At 33.5% G+C, this 18,536-nt stretch overlaps 3 protein-coding genes across 6 annotated transcripts; all 3 read right to left on the reverse strand.

The window, feature by feature from the left end:
• Nucleotides 1–133: 133 nt before the first annotated feature.
• Nucleotides 134–2,936, reverse strand: LOC142552297 (transcription initiation factor TFIID subunit 10). Its single transcript, XM_075662030.1, has 6 exons — nt 2,701–2,936; nt 2,551–2,615; nt 916–978; nt 736–793; nt 613–663; nt 134–439 (listed from the first exon to the last, which is right to left on the reverse strand). Exons 1-6 carry the CDS (start codon nt 2,800–2,802, stop codon nt 359–361), a joined length of 420 nt encoding a protein of 139 aa, XP_075518145.1. The 5' UTR covers nt 2,803–2,936; the 3' UTR covers nt 134–358.
• LOC142552296 (uncharacterized protein At1g32220, chloroplastic-like) lies at nt 735–8,060 on the reverse strand. Of its 4 annotated transcripts, XM_075662026.1 has the most exons (13): nt 7,874–8,048; nt 6,874–7,006; nt 6,681–6,769; nt 6,248–6,303; nt 6,093–6,148; nt 5,540–5,633; nt 4,672–4,751; nt 4,202–4,244; nt 3,851–3,942; nt 2,701–3,727; nt 2,547–2,615; nt 916–978; nt 735–793 (listed from the first exon to the last, which is right to left on the reverse strand). In XM_075662026.1, the coding sequence occupies exons 1-10, from the start codon at nt 7,918–7,920 to the stop codon at nt 3,548–3,550; spliced, it is 870 nt and encodes a 289-aa protein (XP_075518141.1). In that variant the 5' UTR covers nt 7,921–8,048; the 3' UTR covers nt 735–793; nt 916–978; nt 2,547–2,615; nt 2,701–3,547. The 4 variants fall into 4 exon arrangements, with proteins under 4 accessions (XP_075518141.1, XP_075518144.1, XP_075518142.1 ...); XM_075662027.1 differs by lacking the exons at nt 735–793; nt 916–978; nt 2,547–2,615; ... (1 more) ...; nt 3,851–3,942; nt 4,202–4,244 and adding exons at nt 4,270–4,416; nt 4,492–4,555 and having other exon boundaries at nt 7,874–8,060; XM_075662029.1 differs by lacking the exons at nt 735–793; nt 916–978; nt 2,547–2,615; ... (1 more) ...; nt 3,851–3,942; nt 4,202–4,244 and adding an exon at nt 4,262–4,416 and having other exon boundaries at nt 7,874–8,058.
• Nucleotides 8,061–8,809: 749 nt separating this feature from the next.
• LOC142552298 (ubiquitin-like modifier-activating enzyme 5) lies at nt 8,810–13,882 on the reverse strand. Its single transcript, XM_075662031.1, has 14 exons — nt 13,643–13,882; nt 12,951–13,019; nt 12,750–12,863; nt 12,229–12,357; nt 11,721–11,789; nt 11,433–11,585; nt 11,227–11,263; nt 10,611–10,693; nt 10,451–10,525; nt 9,938–10,012; nt 9,674–9,760; nt 9,423–9,535; nt 9,190–9,233; nt 8,810–9,102 (listed from the first exon to the last, which is right to left on the reverse strand). The coding sequence occupies exons 1-14, from the start codon at nt 13,730–13,732 to the stop codon at nt 8,963–8,965; spliced, it is 1,278 nt and encodes a 425-aa protein (XP_075518146.1). The 5' UTR covers nt 13,733–13,882; the 3' UTR covers nt 8,810–8,962.
• Between the last annotated feature and the right edge of the window lie 4,654 nt (nt 13,883–18,536).

Below are 18,536 nucleotides of genomic sequence, written 5' to 3' on the forward strand. Positions count from 1 at the left end.
AGTAAAATAACATTCAAATTTTGTGAGAGAGAAAACCATACTTGTAGATACAAGATATTCAGGTATTTTATGCAAAAAAATACTAAGCCTATCTGAGCATCCCAGAAGTAATAATCTTTTACCCTTGCTATAAAAAAAAATGATATTTAGGATAAGAATAATAAATTCCGAGTACACTGCATCCTCGAATTGAACACAGGATCTCCGAAACCATATTATAATGTGAATTCTACTGCAAATCATTTAAATTTGACAGGGAAAAATACTTTAATGGAATCAAATGTAGCTTAGATATTACAGCACAACATTAAAATTTCAGATTCAGATGAATCCTGTCAACCCAGTAAAGCCCCGTTGCTCACTCGTCTCTTGGAGCAGAATCTAACCCAGCAGATGGACTGTCAGCAAAGTATTCTTGATGTTTGACGTTAACACCATACTGCAAATTAACACAAAAACAGTCCAACCAATATAAAGCACGTGAATGTGAAACACGTTAGTTGATTCATTTTTTAATACAACAAAAGGATCAAGGATTAAACATTTACAAAGACGAGCAAGTTGAATATCATGCCAGGAACACATGAACGTAAAAAAAATTATAGTGGTTACCTCCCGCAAAGCCTTGGAAAGATCCTCCATGGTCAAGACGAGACGCTTATCCTGTCACCAACCAAGCGTTAAAAATTGTAGATAACCATAGGAAGTAAGTGATACCAAACACCATATGCACACCTTTTGCTGCTTATCTCTTTTGTCTTTAATTATAGATGACTGTCTCGCTTTGCAATGCCTGAAGATAAATATTATTCCCATAGCACTATTAATGGGAAGAACGGAAATGGAAATGAAATTTCGTTTCCAAAAAGAGATACATTCACAATGACATCAAGTTACATAAAATGGAGAACATACTGAAGAGCATCAGTAGCAACGTCTGCGATGAATTTCTGAGTGGCAACTGCTACCAGCCTCGTCCTGAGAAAAAAGGAGGCTGTGAAAAACAAATCCTATGCATGCCGATGAACACAGAAGTGATAAACAAAAGGCCCAAAAAAACTGTGAGTGTTTTCATCATTAAATTTTTTCTAGAAAAAAACAGGGAAGCAAGTGACATAAACAATTTAAAGAGTAATCGATGCCAAGTTGAAAAGTTAATAGGTGTTATTGGATTACTTCTTAACCCCCAAAACAACACCCAATTGATAGATTCCAACCAATACAGTAGTTTACAAAAACTCATTGAAGGTGGTAACCTAACAAGTAACAACTGAGTAAATATGTAAAGAACAAGCATGATTTTCTAAAGGCAGACACTATAGGTTTCAGCCATTTCTTTCATGATTCATGTCATAATTTTTCAGTACTTCCGTCTACTTTCCAAAATAATGAAGACTGAAACCAACATAAAACAGATATATTACAATTTTTTTTGCCACGTTACTTCGTATCACTTTGCCTACAGAATTTGCATTTTAATCAGTTATGTTACACACACACATATGTATATTTTCATAATTGTATTACTTGGCTCCTCTATAGAAAACAGCATCACTTTCCAAATTCTAAACAATTATTGAAATAATATTAATGTTTATAAATAAATAATAAAACGGAGAAAACAAACAAGTATTTGATAACTTGTTTCCATTCTGATTTCTAATTTATGCACCTCATGATACTAGACAACAAACTCAGCAGCATGACTCGGACAATAGAAGCCACGAGATCAATGTAACTTCACTGGATAATACAGCTAAATTCAGCTATTGCCAAAGTTGATGGTATCAAGAAATTATGACAAAAGTAAAACGTATTTCTAGCACAAGGGACACACAATCAGAATAAGGCATGTATTTCTATCCCAAGGTACCATTGCTCCAAATATGTATGCTTCAGAAAAATATTAATACGCTGTTTAAATAAATATGACGCGGAACTCGTGGGTATGCTGTGATAATTTCAGTGAGATGGTGCAGGAAATCCATGTTGAACCGGTCTCCCTGAAGCCAGACATTGTCCGACCAAATACATGAATATCAGCTAACCAAGATAATTATAGCTAATGTGGCATCACATCAAAATAAGGCTACTGGAAAAAAAAGCATATTCCAAAATCATCAGATGCCATAAATATCCACTTTTAACCTTGTCAAAGTCATGTACTATGCTGAATATCAGCGCAGCACTCAATGGTGATCTACATCTCTAAACCAGACAAGCTAAAAAGAATCAACAATTGTGTAGAGCGAAACAACTGGTGGGTACGGTACACCCTACGTCTCATCACAAAATTGAAAAAGAAACACCAAAAAGTAACCAAAAATTAGAAAAATAATACAGAAATATTCATTATTTTACCTGAAGAAGAAGTACAACAATCAATCAGTGGATAAAAAATTAGTAAAAGATGCTTCGAAAAATGAAAAGAAAAACTGTACGATGGCATCAATTAAAATTGAAAAACATAGGCATGATCGCCCACATGGAAATTCTTTTATTTTCCTTTAATCCAGGCAAAGTAGAGCAAGAAAGGGGAAGAGTACCTACAATCGGACATCGGGACACTGGAAGCCGCTTTTTGCCAGGTAATGCTCCACCAATTCATCAGGTATCTGTACATTAATATAAAAATTGTAATCAATTCAAAGAAAATGAAAGCATAATCGTATAGTGAACTATAGATGTAATGGCTATCACCGTGGGGGTGTAGTCCATCAAAGAGGCGAGGAAATCGGTGAGCGCAGCATCATCGTCATGGCGGCCGTCATTCGGTTGCTGCTGGCTACTTTGGCCGTTCATCGTTTCGCTAATTATCCTTGTTTACCTGTTCTAAGTGCAGCGCGGAGTACACCGGAGATTAAATAGGGCAAAGGCAACGTCGTAAAATCTTCCTCAGAAAATCGATTAGCTACGATTATTTCACTCGGTTGTCGGGTTTGGTTTTACCCGCAATCGTAATGAACCCGAATACGCCTCGAATGAATCTCTATTTGTAAAATTCAATTTGAAATGAGAGAAAAAAAAAACAGGTTGTGAATAAATTTTTAGAGTATTATAAAAAAGTTTATAATTATATTGATTTTTAATTAATTTGTAATGCTCGATCATTTAATAAGAAAAATCACCATTTATTGATTAAATAATTTATTTATTTATTTTACGATTTTTAAACAATCAAATTTTATAATATATTTGTAATTTTATTATGTGACCTAGGAAGATATCCGGCTACAAACAACATCATCCTTCTCAGAATTCAGAGGAGGGTTACAAAAACAAAAAGAATCAACAACAGTAGATTAATATAAGACATTTCAAATATTCATAATTTCGTAATTTTTGTTTATAATAAAGAAAAATGGGAATAGGAAATTATCAATGTTTAAGAAAAAATGTATTAAGAATAGAATGATGTTTTCTTTACGGCCAAATAAGCTCATAGAACCAACAATACTTTCATCATTCTTGATCACATAACATGCCCAGCCAGCAACGGTTTAAAAATTTATTCAGGCCTCTCTCTACACATGATAGATGATCAAAACTACGCATATCTCTGCTGACTATACCGTAATATTCCATAGACGTCGACTACTCCTGGTGGGAAAACTGGATCCGTCGCTGCCCTCACAGCAACATTGGCAACTGCAGTGACACTGACTGGAGGGGTGAAAAGGGGTCCAACCAAGGGGACCCGACTCAGTGGTCTAGCATGCTGCAGCACCTGCAAAATTCAAGAAATGTCATGAACTCGTGCTTGGAACGGCTATGGCATTTTCTTTTCCGTCAGGATGGTTCAATATGCAGTATGGGAAAACTGAGAATAGTAAACAGACAAGAATAATACCATCTCCAGTGGAGAACCAATCACACCAAGAGGCAACTTCATGCTCCCAACACGCCGTGTTCCATAAATAAATCCAGGCCTCAGAATTACTCCTAAAACCCAAATCCGGTTGCAAAATTTTTCATTAGAGCCACGAGTCTTTTCTGAATGCTAAAATTAAGCTTGGTAACACCACAAGGAATCTAAGTCACACGAATCTTTCAATTCAGAAATTAAGACAAACAGGCCTAACAATTGAATAAGCATGCTGCAAACATCCCCATTGAGATCAAGAGAGCATTACATGAGATGTTGATATGATTTTTTTCCTTGTTCTATTACTATATTTTCTGCAGGATATAGATAGCTCACCTCCATATGGATATCTAACATGTAATTCTGTCTCAGCTGCTCTCTGCATCACATCGAATGCACACAAAATATCAGGGAGGACATAAAATATAGCTATGAGGGCATATGGCACGTGAAATTCTAGTAAACTTTGAATGCATCTTCCCTTCTACTATTAATGGTACACAAGCTTTTCTAGTTGCTTCCAAGCTTTGAATTTATCTCTCCTGTTTTCCCTAAAGCCACGTGACAATTAGTCTTGCCTACTCACCCAAAGATGGAAAGCTGTGGGGGTGAACCAACAAAATTACCTCGTGGTGAAAGTGAAACTATTGGTTTCTAGTATTTAGATAGAAACTGGAGGTGGGAACCATGCTGAGCACATGTTCGGTAAAATCATTGATTAAAAAAACACAGGAAAGTAAAAAATATCCTTGTAGCAGCAATAACTTCACAATTGGTACACCAAAAAGGAGGATTTTTGGCAATACCTTCCCTTCATAATATCCTCGAAGCACGTAATTCACCACACCAAAGTCAGCAGCCGATATATACACAAATCTCTTTACACCTAAGAATATGAAGAAAGAATATCTGAATACATTTTTTTATTTGTATTTGATCTTCCCTAATGAGTAGATGAAGAAGCAGTAATCATATGTTGTGCTAAAATTATTTTTAATGGATCTCTTTCACCAGGAGTTCCAGTTAAGTATTTGCTGAGAAACATCATGTTTGTCAAAATTCAGAATCCAAAAGAAAAAGATTTGGATTTTGCATAAAGCAGATGGATTTCTTCAAATGATGGCACCAAATCCTAGGCAATACTGAATCCGAACATAATACTAAATTTTGAACACTGTAACAATAAAAATAATATATGCCTAATTGCACTATTTCACATTAGATAGTTGACATCATATAAAACTTATGACTGCAATAGAATAATTCGGCTTTTCTCACCAAAAAGACCCATTTTAACAAGTGACAATATATAGAAGTTTTCGAGCCATTTTAACCAACTACACAGAATCCTCTTTTATGTTCACGAGTGATGTTTCCCTCTAAAAATGATAAACAAAGTTAGAAAACACATTTCAACCTCCCAAACTTCCAATGAACTGGAAGTAGATGCAAATAGCACGCAGGCATAGATGTATACAATAGTCATGGTGCCAAACGACAAGTTTAATTAATGCTAAGCAAAATTTAAAAAAATGCAAAACATAAAAAAAAGTTTGTGAGAAGGTTAAAATAGAATTTCATCATTTATGTCAGACACTCCGTTAAATTCGCAATAACTAAGAGTGTGAGAACGAACAACTGAACTATCAAGAAGAAAAGGTTCGGTGGTAATACCTTCTTCTGAGGCAGCTCTTATAGCATTGATATTTGCAGTTCCATTGATTTTGTACATTTCCGCATTAGAACCAAAACCACCAACACAAGAAATCTGCAGAAGCAGAACGTTCAGCTATGGAGAAAGGAAAACTTGAAAAAACGAGTTGACAAACTTATCAGCCCCTGGCAAGTATGAAACAGTGGGAAAAATGGAAAAATAGATAACAAAGGTAATAGCAAATAAATCATGGAAACAGTTATCAGATATGTTGGAATCAAGAAGGAAATAACCCCACCACGCTCAGACTCTCAAAATTCAAACAAGGACATTTGACCAGAGCATAACCCTGAAGTTTCAAGTCCAAAGTCACTCAAATATTATTTTTATATAATGTTTAATTATATATTACGATAAGTGACAATGTACAATTGAAGTAACTCCTTTCAATAAGTCCCTCTCTAAATTCAAACGAGGACATGTTGAGCTGAGTATACCTCTGAATTCAAGGTCCAAAATCGCTCAAACAAGCTACATATGTTCAATCATATATCACAATAAATGAATACATACAACTGAAGTTACTCCCTTCAAGACATCCTTCCATGAATCCATTGAGAAAAGGTTACCTTCAAGCAAGTCAAAAAGGAACTAAAATGACTTAAGTCTCTTCACTAAATGAAAACAGGAAAAAATGGTGAATATAAACTTAATAGCGAGAAGTAAACCTTGATGCCAAATCATACTGTTAGCCCAGGGTTCTCCAATCGAGGATCCACCAGATCTGCAAATAACATAAATTGGTCTGTCAGAACCAGAAGAATCAAAACCAAATAGGAAGTTCAGAAAAATTATGCGAGAAGATCAATGGGAAGGTAACTTCAGAAAAATTATGCAAGAAGATCAGCTGGTGCACACCCTCTTTGAAAAAAGTAACTCGAGCTCACGAACTCAACTGTTGAAGCAGTTACAATCATCACAAAAATACGTTGCTAGGCATTCCCTTGGAATTTTGGGGGGAGAAAAAAGAGACAGACGAAAGTGGAGCCCCCTGAGACTCATCTCTCTCTATAACATAAACTTTATTTTTCAAGCGGTCATCCTCAAATATACTTAGCAATCAGACAAATCAAGGAGACAATCTTAAGTGGAATATAATACCTGCTGAGGCTAGAAACTGTCAAACCACGGCCCAAAGCTTCCTTGCAGATATGAGAACCAACAAATCCATTTCCACCGAGGACAAGCAACTGAATTATAAAACCATAAAATCCAGAATGATCCCATCGACATATAACAAAATATTTTCTGGCCTGGTGACAGTAATTTATACCATTGGAATACAAATAGATACCTTCTCTGTTGGAGGTGGAGGGACATGTATCGTCTCTGCTTCATCAACTTTATCGGTTTCAGGAGGAATGTTATTGTTGAAAGGCTTATCAGAAACAGTGGACAGAAACCGCCCCTTTCTTGACACAGCAATTCTGAGGTTCCAAAGATGTTATTTGAAATAAAATGAACCAGAAAAGAAAAAAGAACAGATCCAAATAAAAAGGGTAAGACTTGAGAGGAAGATAAAAGAGACAAAGAAAATGCAATATTATTACCAAAGGAACACTCACGGAGATGCACAAATCACTCGACTCATACAGCTTATATATGACAACTTCGCAGTTGTTAGGACTTGGCCTTTAGTTGTATGCATTGGTTTCACTTTAGTTTGAGCACGCTCATAGTCAGCCTCGAGTCCTTGCCTACCTTAAAATTGCCAAAGCTGCAGTCTTATTTTTTACGCACTTCCGTTTTTTCAGAACCCAACTGAAAGATGGAACTACTAGTTCAAGCTCTGTCCTTAAAAAAATAAATGAAAGAAAGGGACCAGATGGGAAACTGGTTGAGATTCAGCTTCTAGTTATCGAAGGAAATAATGAGACGAATCTAGGAGTTGGCAAAGGAAAATGAAAATAAAACCAAACAAATCAATTCACTTGCTGGTGTAGGAAATGAAAATGCAAGTGAATATCCTGAAAAAGAAATCAAATATGCTGCCAAAAGATAGTATTTCTCGGTGAAATAGTAAATGCTCCATTTTGCATAAAGAATGATAATCAAGAAGGAAAAAGACAAGTAATACCAGCAAATCACAAAACAAAGAGGGCAACCCCTCAACCGGCATATTGGTCAAAACCCTATTATCACAGAGAACACAAGCACCCCCAATCAATACGGGAAACAAAACACAAAAATAATTGTTTTCCCCTCTTCCCCACACAAAATATAAGAGAGAGAAAAAAACAACGAGGAATCAAGAAAATCTAGAACTGTGCAAACAAAGAAAACGGTAAGCTTACGAGGATACGATGGAGGATAGCTTTGACCGACGAATAAATCGAGACATTGTTACTCCAGAAAAGATTAAATCTTTTCGCAGAGTTGGTGTCTTTATGATTATGGACGACTGCCCGCTCCCCTTCGTGTATACTGGAGTTAAAGCCAGGCACGTGGCGAATTCAAACGTCGACACGTAGGACATTAATGCGGCTGCGAGAGTTTCCCATCGGATCCGAATTCGGACACATCATTCGATAACCCGGTCCGTCTAGTTTAAACTCGGTAAATATAAATAACAAAAAATATTTAAAAAACCCAAAACTTCTAACTGACGAAGAATCGCGGATGGTTTTTCCTCGTCCATCCAGGTGACTCGTCTATCCGCCGATGTGTGGGAAAAAATAATATTATTTTTATAAAATTTGTAAACTCTTTCATCATATTCTCTATAATTTGGACACATCAATTTTAACAGGACGATTATGTTATATTTAATGTCTCAAATTGTGTTATATTTGACTTGAATAAATCTTACTTACAAAAATACTTTAAAAATTAAACGCATCGACATCATATATGAACAAAATAAGATTAATTATTGTTAAAGTATTTGCTTCATCTGTTTTTTTAAATAAACAGAAAATAAATTGTATCTCAAACACAACAAAATATTTATTAAAACAATATATTGATGATCCTTTCATTTTAAAAAAATAGATGAACGGAATGTTTTATCAATGATTTATTAAATTTTCTTCATGCCTGGTTTTTAATGTATTTACTTTTTAATAGTTTTTATAAATAAGATTTGTTTGAACAAAGTGTTGCACAGTTTGCAACACCAAGTGTAAAAAGAGATTCCGTCCCACTTTCAATGGTGTCATCCTCCCATCTGGAGTTTAACCCCAATCAAAACATAACTACTGGCATAGAAACAATTTAAATAAGAAAATTAATCGAAACAAATGAAAAATATAATTGCGATACCGTTGGGGTAGGGGGATGAAAATTTTGGAATCACTTGGTCATGGTTTTTTCCTGACGGTTTTCAACTCATCTCGGCTCTTTGGGTTGCATTCCACGCGAAAGTTGATCTAATTTACCAAAAATTATGAATGATTAAGGGCTTCAAGCTGTCTTCTCAGATCTTCCAGGTCAGTAACAGTGTCTGTGGTTTCTTGAGAAGCGGTATGTGTCTGAAACTCATCGGCACTCGGAAGCTCATGAACAAGACCCTCTGGCAGAGTACCTGGATGAGCAAAGAAAGAAAAGGTGAAAAAACGAGGCAATGTGGAGATAGGGAGAATTAACAGCATGAGAGGGAGAAAAATATGACCTGAATTGGAAGCTGAACCTTGTACATCACTGTCATCAACAACACTAATCACAACAAAGATCAGAACACAGCAGTCGTTAGAAACTTAAACAGTAGGTTAATGGATGCATTTACAAGGTTTAAGCCATCAAGCATAGATTAGTCTACTGGATCTAGCGAAGCTACTTTGATGAACGTCTGAATTATGGTTTTACAAGGTTCACATCCAAAACTAAAATCAGGTCCAAGACTACCTTATATTCCATTCATTATCTTCATGGAGACACTCGGGTTCCAATAATTCTTCAGCCTCCATCTTGGCTCTAGCCGCAGCATCCCTGGCTGGCTTTGCACGACTGTAGTCTTTCTGCATGATAAATATTTATTCAATATGAAAAAATTTTATAATTCGACAGACATCTATACAAAATAAAAAATGGAATATATTAACATGGATTTTGGTTTTACAACAATTTATGAAAAAGTATCCTCTGGGTTGTTTTACCTGTCTCTCCAAACAAGCAGCATTAGAACATTGAGGGTTGGGCTTCATTTCCATCGTTGGAAAGAAGTCTTTGAGGGCGTTGTAACCCTATAGTTGAGAAAGCAAATTCGATCTAAAAAAATAATCGACATGAACAAAACGGCAACATATTCTACAGAAAGGACAATCCGGCACTTTTTCTTATTTAAAAAGTAGGATAAAAGCAGCAGATGTAGTAATAATAGAGAATGCGAAACAGAAAATCAAGAGTGTGATACAAGTTACCAGATAAGGGGTGACATTTCCAAACTTCAGCAAGTATTTAAGTGTATTCTGTACAAGAAGCCCAGCGACAATTCCCTTCAAGTAAATTTATGTAGTTAGGAATGAAAAAAAATGGCAAAGGAATGAGACTGCATGAACTCATAGAGAAGACAGCAATTGGATCCTATCCCACTGAAAGAAGAGGACAAAAAGAATCCAGCGTCAAAATTATCGGACAATTTAAAACTAGCAAGAATACACCAAACCATTTTCTAAAGAATATTGCCAGGAATATTGTCAAATATGAAATCCATTACTGCGTTACAGCCTACAGGAAATAAAAATGCAATGACTATACTAATTTATGAAACATAACTTTCTTATCAATTTTTTTTATCCACGTGATATGCAAACAACTATAAACCTTATGCAGACTCTTAGAATTTACTAGCTTGACTCTCAGCAATAAACCAACTCTCATTCAGAAAAACACCCAAAAAGGCAACAATGCAGAGAGAGTGAAAAACTGTTTACCATTGTAGTAGGTAAAGATGCAGCACAAACCCCATCACGTTTTAAGGTTTTTTCATCAACCCCCGATGCTACAACCTAAAATAATTTCATCAATGAATGATTAACTTCTGCTTCGAATTCAAATTTTCAGAAGGAAAACGTTTTCAAATGGTAAACCTACCAAGGGAGGTGCACATGCAAAACAGGCAGTTTCACCAGGAATCAACAACTGTATGTGACCGGAAACAGCATTCTCGGACACACCTGTACAAAATATCCTTCAAATAAATTCATGCACATTCATGTCGCATAATAACTTACATTATATATTTTATGTAGGTCCAACTTGTGAGAATTTATTGTTAATGTGATCAATGAGGGGGGAAAACTAAACTAGATCAGCATTCGGAAGCTGCTTGAGTTCCAAAGTCCTCAGGGAATCTTTAAAAAATCAACGAAACAGTTCTCACTTTTTATACAAGAAGCTGGATCAAATGATCACAAAGTAATTTCATAGATTCGCATGGAGATAAGTAATGCCTCCTAACTACTTTCAAAAATGGTTTTCCGTAGAATGGAGTAGAGTCAGTAGACCATAAATAATCAACAAGGATCGCACTTGGAAACAATGATTCCAAGTTTATCTTCCACAGCTAGAGCAAGAACTCATTCAAGAAAATGACTCACTAATCTTACTAAAATATCCAACATAGTACAAGGACAAAGAAATTGAATTTTTGCGGTAAAAAAATTGATTCTACTGATATATTAACCGAAAGCAGTAATTTATTGTTTACCAGACTCCATCCACGTTTGATTCAACTCATTGCAAGCCTGCATATACAACCACACATTCCAGGTGAGGCAAAATGGAAGCAGCAAAGTAAATCTCCTCAATTCAGTAGAATAATTCTAACCTACATCTGGAATACAAATTGATAAGGAACTGAATCCAAACTATCTGCATGCAAAAAGAATCAGATCACAGGATAATAGCGCTCACCTGATTTACCACCATCCTTGCTTCATAATTATCCACGCAGCTGACAACAAGATCAACTCCACTACCTTCTTTGTCAGGACAAAATGATTTATCTTTTAAACTTGACATAAATGTTTCAAAACCTTGCACAGTTGTGATGTTCAATGTATAGCTCTGAGAAAATATATAAACCAATCAACGTCACAGAAGCATATATATAAAAACCGTTAAAACCAAGTTTGTATATTTGTTGTTTTTTGAGTAGAGGAGGGAGTAGTGGAAGAGCAAAAGTCACCATGAATACCTCACCTCAAGCACAACATCAGGGTTTATGTCGGAAAGAGTCTGAACGGCAGCATCTGTTTTAGTCATACCAGCCTAGAAATGGGAAAACATATAGTGCTTGTCACAAGAAAAATATAGCCTAGGATCAGAAGTAGCTATTCATTCAACCAAATGCCGAAGTGGTTAGATTGCAAGAGGTAATGCGCCTTAACCAAAAATGAATGAATGAAGATTGATAGGATGTTTCAAAATAACAACACATTAATCAAGCTTGGACAAGAAGATAAAATATTGAAAATACGTTTCTCAAGGTTTGTTTTATGTCTCTTCTCAGACCAGAGAAGGATTATTAACTTTTGTCCTGTCGCTCAAAGAAAAATCCCTAAAATCAGTAAATTGAAAAACTCAACAGCGTTTGAAAGGTCTTAGATCAACAGCATAATAAACCAAGCTCACTTCGAAAATTTAAAGAAGAGTAGCCTCATAATCCCAACCACATAATATAATAAGTGATAATATACTCTAAAAGCACCTGATCTGGACGGAAAAAAAGTCTATTCATGTTAGCTAACTCCACTTTATCATAATCGTACAACAAAAGGCGACCGATACCACACCTTGTTAGCATTTCAGCAGCAACACTGCCAACACCACCTATACCCTGCAAAGCATAAAAAATAGTATGAGGACAATAGTAGACTCTACACTGTTACACGGCACGTAAAATTACATAGGTTGTGCAAGGATTTAACCAACCGCAAGAAAATATCCCCTTGACTAGTTTAGAAAAAATTACAAGAAATGTAGGTGAAAAGGAAAAAAACCAAGCATTAAAGAAATTTGAAATGGCACATTTCTTTTGCAACAAATAAATCTTAATATTCTGATTCAAACAAAATGAACGGGGCATAATTCTTAGATGAGAATAATTGCTAACATTCGTAAGCATGCATGCTATATAATATGCACCATAAAAAGTCAAAAGATCTAAAAGAGCATTTATTTAAAGCCAGGCATATCTGAAGAGAAAATTTAAATACGGTAAATACGGACAACTATGGCGACTGAGAATTTCCGTATTCTTTCATAGTTTTCCACGATTCCCATCCTTTGAAGTGCCATGAGCCTGCTGTAAGGGTTGCTATCAACCACCTCTGCACTCATATCCTACATTGTATTACGAAAAATGCACATATGATTGAGATATCGTCCAAAGTAACATATTTATGGCATCAAAATTTGCAACAACGGTACCTTGATTTTGGAACGCTGAACGGCCCCAACCTTTTCCATTGTAGAAAGTCGCACAACAAGTGCATGCATCTAAGCACCAAAAATATCAAAACAACATACATATCTACACTCGATGCAGGTCGATGAAAATTAAGAATTAACAACATAACATCTCGTGTGGAGAAAATTTTCGAATGTGATGCGAAATCATTCCTTTAGCTGTATCCTCGCATTTTCTCCTTACATGGAGCGACAATCCTATCATACATTTCATCTACTGAATGTGTTAATAACCATTAGAATCGTCCCTACGTCTAAAACTTCGTTAAAGATAACAATTTTGTCCAAATTTTTTTATACATATTCACAATGATAGCAAAGTACCAAATTTGATATTAAACCCAGGATTGCCTAAGATTCTTGCACCGAGCTTAAACAGCCTCATACCCTTTAAATTCCCGACAACTTATACTCATTTACTTCCATTTTGAAAGACCAAATCCTGCATGGTCCCTAAACTCAATCAGCAAAACAATGTGAAACAATCCCACAACAGAGCGCGAACTAAACAGGAATATAGACTAACATCGATGAAAATTCAGATGATAGGGCTCCACTCATATGCCAAGGCAGAAGCATCAGCGAAGAGAAAACATAATTTCTACACAAAAAAATTAAAATAATCCCCAGAAGTGCACGAAACCGAGAATCACCTTATCAGCTAAAGCTTGATAGAGTGGATCAGGTAAAGAATCTCTGAGCGCATGGAGATCACCTAACAAATCTTTCAGCTCCGACTCCATTAGCTCAGGATCAAACACACCTCGTCAATTCTTCGAAACCCGGCTCCAACTACAAATTGTGTGATCAAATTCAGTGTTGATTGCGAAAAACTGAGGAAATTTTTGATTCAGTAACCGGTTTCACTTCAAGAAGGTCTGAAAAATGTTTGAGCCGGTCCATGGTATGGCAAGTAAGAACCGATTTGGTATGGTGAACCGGTAATTGACGTGTTTTGCGAGGTATACACCAATTAAGATCCGACACGCGTATTTCGGCTTTCTTTCCATCCTTTGCTGGAATTATTATTATTTTAAATAAAAGGCTATATAAATTATTTGAAATATTATTTTTGAAAATAGTAAACAAGTTGCAAACATAATTCTGGATAAATCATAGATAGAAATTTTTCAGGCTGCTTCTGTTTATTGTTTTTCCAAAATACAAAATATTTTTTTATCCTTCCAATTATTTTAGATATTATATTTTAATAATTTTTTCATCCAAACTTTTTTCCTACATTATATGATTTTAGTTGTTTGCAAATATTTTATCAATTTTTTAGATAACATAATATTAAACTTACCATCATTATTATGTTTATTTTTTTAGACATTTCCACAAACTTTTATTACTTAGCTATTCCTTCGTGTAGACCAGACACTTATTTCTCTTTTCGATTTTTAAATTAAAAAACAGAGATATTTTTATTTGTTCATGAATTTAAAGTAGTGAGCGAATCAAAAACAAGACATGAATCGGGAATTCATACCTCTGTCTAATTTTGTGACAAATTATCCCTAATCATCCACATCTACTTTAAATTTTGAGGATTAATTAGTTTGTTTGAGTTGTATTAATTCTTTAAAAAAAAAAAAACATATTCCTCAAAAGCTGAGAAATCATATTTGGTAAAAAATTGTGTGATTTGCGAGACATGTTTCTTATTTGGGTCATCCTATGAGAAAATATTACTTTTTATGCTAAGAGTATAATTTTTTATTGTGAATATCGGTAGAATTGACTAGTCTCACAGATAAATCTCTTGTGAGACCGTCTCACAAGAGATTTATTCATCATATTTTTATGTATTATTACAAGAAAGTTAATGATATAATAATTCGTAGATGTGAAGCAAATGATTGTTTAATGTTAGTGCAAAGATTTGGGTGCTTCCTTATCCATAAAGAGAATAATAATGGCTGACTTAAAATGTCACCTGTTCACCCTCCATGGGAACACCAAGTGCCCCGATATAATTAAACGTCACCATTGTAATTTTGGTACGAGTATGATATAATATACTCTTCCTCGAAAGATTTGATGAAAAAACAATTTTTTTAAAAAAAAATTGTTCTGATTTAATATGACAAAAAAATGATTAGAAGTACCTAATATATTTAATTATGAGTGATATGTTGATAAAAAAAATAAATAAATAACTAAATATAGTTATGATATTTGAGACAAAATAAATAATATATTAAATGAAATTAGTTAAAACTACTTTGCAAAAATGGCTCTATACATATGATCTGATGTGATGGGTTTATCGACACTTTCATGGCAAGTGCTCTTCCCACTATAACCATATATAATTTGTAGTCTCTTTAATTAGATACGATCGTATTATTATTTTATAATTTAAAAGTGGAGTCACAAATATAAGTTGTCGTGTCACTGTCTTAAAAAAAATTTGTTAAAATGCTCGAATAAAATAAAACATTACAATTTAAAGTTGTTGATATATCTAATATTATATATAAAAAAAAACTTAAGACTATAAAAATAATATAATAATTATTTTTTTACAATAATAATAATTATTATCATCATCATCGTAACAAACACCAAATTAAAATATAATAATGTCATTACAATTATAATTTATTAATAATATTTGACAAATATTGTAATTTAAATTTCAAAACAAATTAATACTATTATATAATAATTATTTTATTATAGTTATATCGATACGTAATTGTTATAAATATCATTTTAATTATACGTGTATATAATAATAATTATAAATATTAATCAATATAGTGATAATTGTATAGGTATAATATTTATTATTATTGTTATTATAGTTTTTAAAATTAATTTGCATGATATATTATAAAACTAATAAAGATATTATGGTAGAAATTCAAATAAGTTGATATACATCTAACTTTTTTAAAAATAATTTATAAGTTATCAAACAACTTATTTTGACAATTTAAAATATATTTTTTTTTAAAAATATTTGTCAAAGAAATTTTAAGAATTTTAGAAGCTCTCAAACCGCTTATAAAATAAGTCCAACACCATCTTAGTTCTAAAGTTATTATATTATGATGTAACTCACATCAGTCACTAATATTTTTGTGTACAGTACTGTATAATCTCTCGAGCTAAGACAATATTCTGTGAAACATATTAACCAATTAAATCTCTTTGTACGCCATGCGTGTTGGGAAAATTGTTAGTAGGATTTAGGAATGATTATATCAAACACACTGGATTGAATTGGACACTAAGCCGCCACATTTCACGCTTGTTTGGAATTTTGGAAATATTCGGAGGCAGTGGAAGGTGACGAAGTATCTGGGCCCAATAAATAAATATATAATGGTACACTAAATCTGGATATATATGGTTTAAGAGATCCGGTTTAATAAAACCAAATCCAAGAGAGTGGAAGTCGTCGTGCTGCGATTTACGATTTGTATGCTTTTATTTTGCATAAATTTAAAGCTGATGATAATGCAATAGCTTTTTTATCTTTACCTGTTTTTTCTATTTTACAATTCGAATATTAATTAAATTTTTTTTTTTTTGTTTTTCGATATCTATAGATGTCATGGATATCTTATATTTTTAATTATCGAAAAATTAATATAGTATTATGGATATGTGATCATGATCAGTAAATATATGTAAAAAAAAAAATTAGTGTTTGACATTTGAGTGTGTGAAGGAATATGGGTAAATGTGGTTGGAAAAACGTGAGAATACAAATTGCAAGTTGGGGGGGGATTTGATTCTGAATTCTGACTTTTTGTCAAAGGGAAATATATCTCATCCAAATGCATTTTACGTTTCAAGATTCACGTTCGCATGCACAACACCTGATGAGCAAACACATTTGTTCTTATTCTTGCCATATCTATCATATGCAAACCTCATTAATTCTGCATAAAAATTATATCTATTATTTATTCCACAATATTTGACTTTTTTGATTTTGTTTTAATTTGTGCACGCGTTTGTCGGTGATATTTCGAATAACAATTAGTTGTGTCAGATAACGACCCACGAAATACAAAGACATTATTTAGCTCGTGGGACGTGATAATGAATAATGTGATGATAAATTGAATTATAAAGATATCATATATAAATTTTTTTACTGTAACCATCGTAGAAACTGAGTCAAACGTAAAATTATACAGATACGGTAGTTCTCATCTAACTATGTATGATAAAGTAAATGATGACATGCATGATCCAATTGCCCCCCTCACTTTTTTCAAGATTCTTTCCTTCGATTATGATTAATGCAGTCCTTTTCATGATGCGCAACAAAAACTGAAGCACACTAAGAAAAATTATCGATTGCATTTTCCCCGTGATGGGACTAAACGTTTATTGTTTCACTTTAAGCATTTATTTGTGGAATTTGAGAATAAGAATCGACACTGTAGGGGGGGAAATTATGATAAATGACATCACTCTTTCCAATCAAAGGAGAATCTTCTCGTTATCGTCATGTAAATTGACGACTTCAACGTAAACAATAAAACTAAGACGTGACTAATTAAATCAAATGATTTTTAAAAAATCATCTGATGCAGAATAGATAAACCAGCGATCGATACACACAATTTACGTGAATGATAAGATCATACATCCAATTGTTTTTCTTTCTTGAAGAATGATCTTGATATGTTTACAATCAGTGGTTTCAAATAAAAGAAGTGAATGTATTATATTAGTATAACTTTAAAATTTTAAAAGAGAAATACTCAACACGTACAACTGATGAGCACAGATAATTTGAGATAATTTTTTTTAAAAAAAGGGGTGAGTCTGCATGGTTGCAAGATTTAGGCGGTGGAATCAATCAAAATACAATGTAAAAGAAGCAAATGTAATCCATTTTGCTTTGGTTGGTGGAGAATTCGGTTTTTTATTTGGGTACAATTTAGTGCAAAGATGACACAATTTTTTAAATTCGTATTGCTACTACACCTGATTCTTCTTCTTTTTTAGTTCATGGATAGATTAAAGCCATCAAACTAAATTTGTGAAGACATGTCTAATCAAATTTGATACCCTCCAAACAACTCATCTCCAAAAATATATATTTTACTTGATATTATTATATATATCTTGCGAAATATATATATATATATAAATTCCTGTCAAAACCATGTTTACTTAGTTTTTGTGTGCATTTTTTATTTATCGTACAAACCGATCCATCGAAAATTCTTAGTACATATGATGAAGTTATGACGCATTATTTCTTATATTCGGACAGCTGGTGTTTTATTAGTGGGAGAGCGAGAATTGTTACGATTGGATTGCATGTGAATTTGAGATTTTTTTAAATCAAAATTCTTATAAAACTAAAATTTAAAAAAAAATAAAAATATATACAATAATGTAATAAGAATGAAATAAAAAGCTCGAATTTATGATATTTCAATAAAAATTATTTGTATACATACAATCATAATCATCGTGTGTGTGTGTGTGTGTGTATTGTATTTCTGTTTAAGTACATCGTATAAATAAAATCCTATCAAATATATTAAGTGCGAAATACTTAAAATT

The sequence above is a fragment of the Primulina tabacum genome, chromosome 7 (assembly GCF_025594145.1).
Source record: "Primulina tabacum isolate GXHZ01 chromosome 7, ASM2559414v2, whole genome shotgun sequence".
NCBI lineage: Eukaryota > Viridiplantae > Streptophyta > Magnoliopsida > Lamiales > Gesneriaceae > Primulina > Primulina tabacum.

Coding starts and splice junctions, on each gene's coding strand:
- LOC142552296 (XM_075662026.1), bottom strand. CDS start 7,920: ATGTCTCGATTTATTCGTCGGTCAAAGCTATCCTCCATCGTATCCTC. Junction 6,149..6,247: donor CAGTATGATTTGGCATCAAG/GTTTACTTCTCG, acceptor ACTTGCTTGAAG/GTAACCTTTTCTCAATGGAT. Junction 5,634..6,092: donor TGAAGGGAGTAACTTCAGTT/GTATGTATTCAT, acceptor CTGCTTCTGCAG/ATTTCTTGTGTTGGTGGTTT.
- LOC142552298 (XM_075662031.1), bottom strand. CDS start 13,732: ATGGAGTCGGAGCTGAAAGATTTGTTAGGTGATCTCCATGCGCTCAGA. Junction 13,020..13,642: donor ATCAAGCTTTAGCTGATAAG/GTGATTCTCGGT, acceptor TTTGGTGCTTAG/ATGCATGCACTTGTTGTGCG. Junction 9,234..9,422: donor GATAATGAATGGAATATAAG/GTAGTCTTGGAC, acceptor TGTTGTGATTAG/TGTTGTTGATGACAGTGATG.
- LOC142552297 (XM_075662030.1), bottom strand. CDS start 2,802: ATGAACGGCCAAAGTAGCCAGCAGCAACCGAATGACGGCCGCCATGAC. Junction 979..2,550: donor CAGTGTCCCGATGTCCGATT/GTAGGTACTCTT, acceptor CTTTTTTCTCAG/GACGAGGCTGGTAGCAGTTG. Junction 664..735: donor AAAGAGATAAGCAGCAAAAG/GTGTGCATATGG, acceptor GGTTGGTGACAG/GATAAGCGTCTCGTCTTGAC.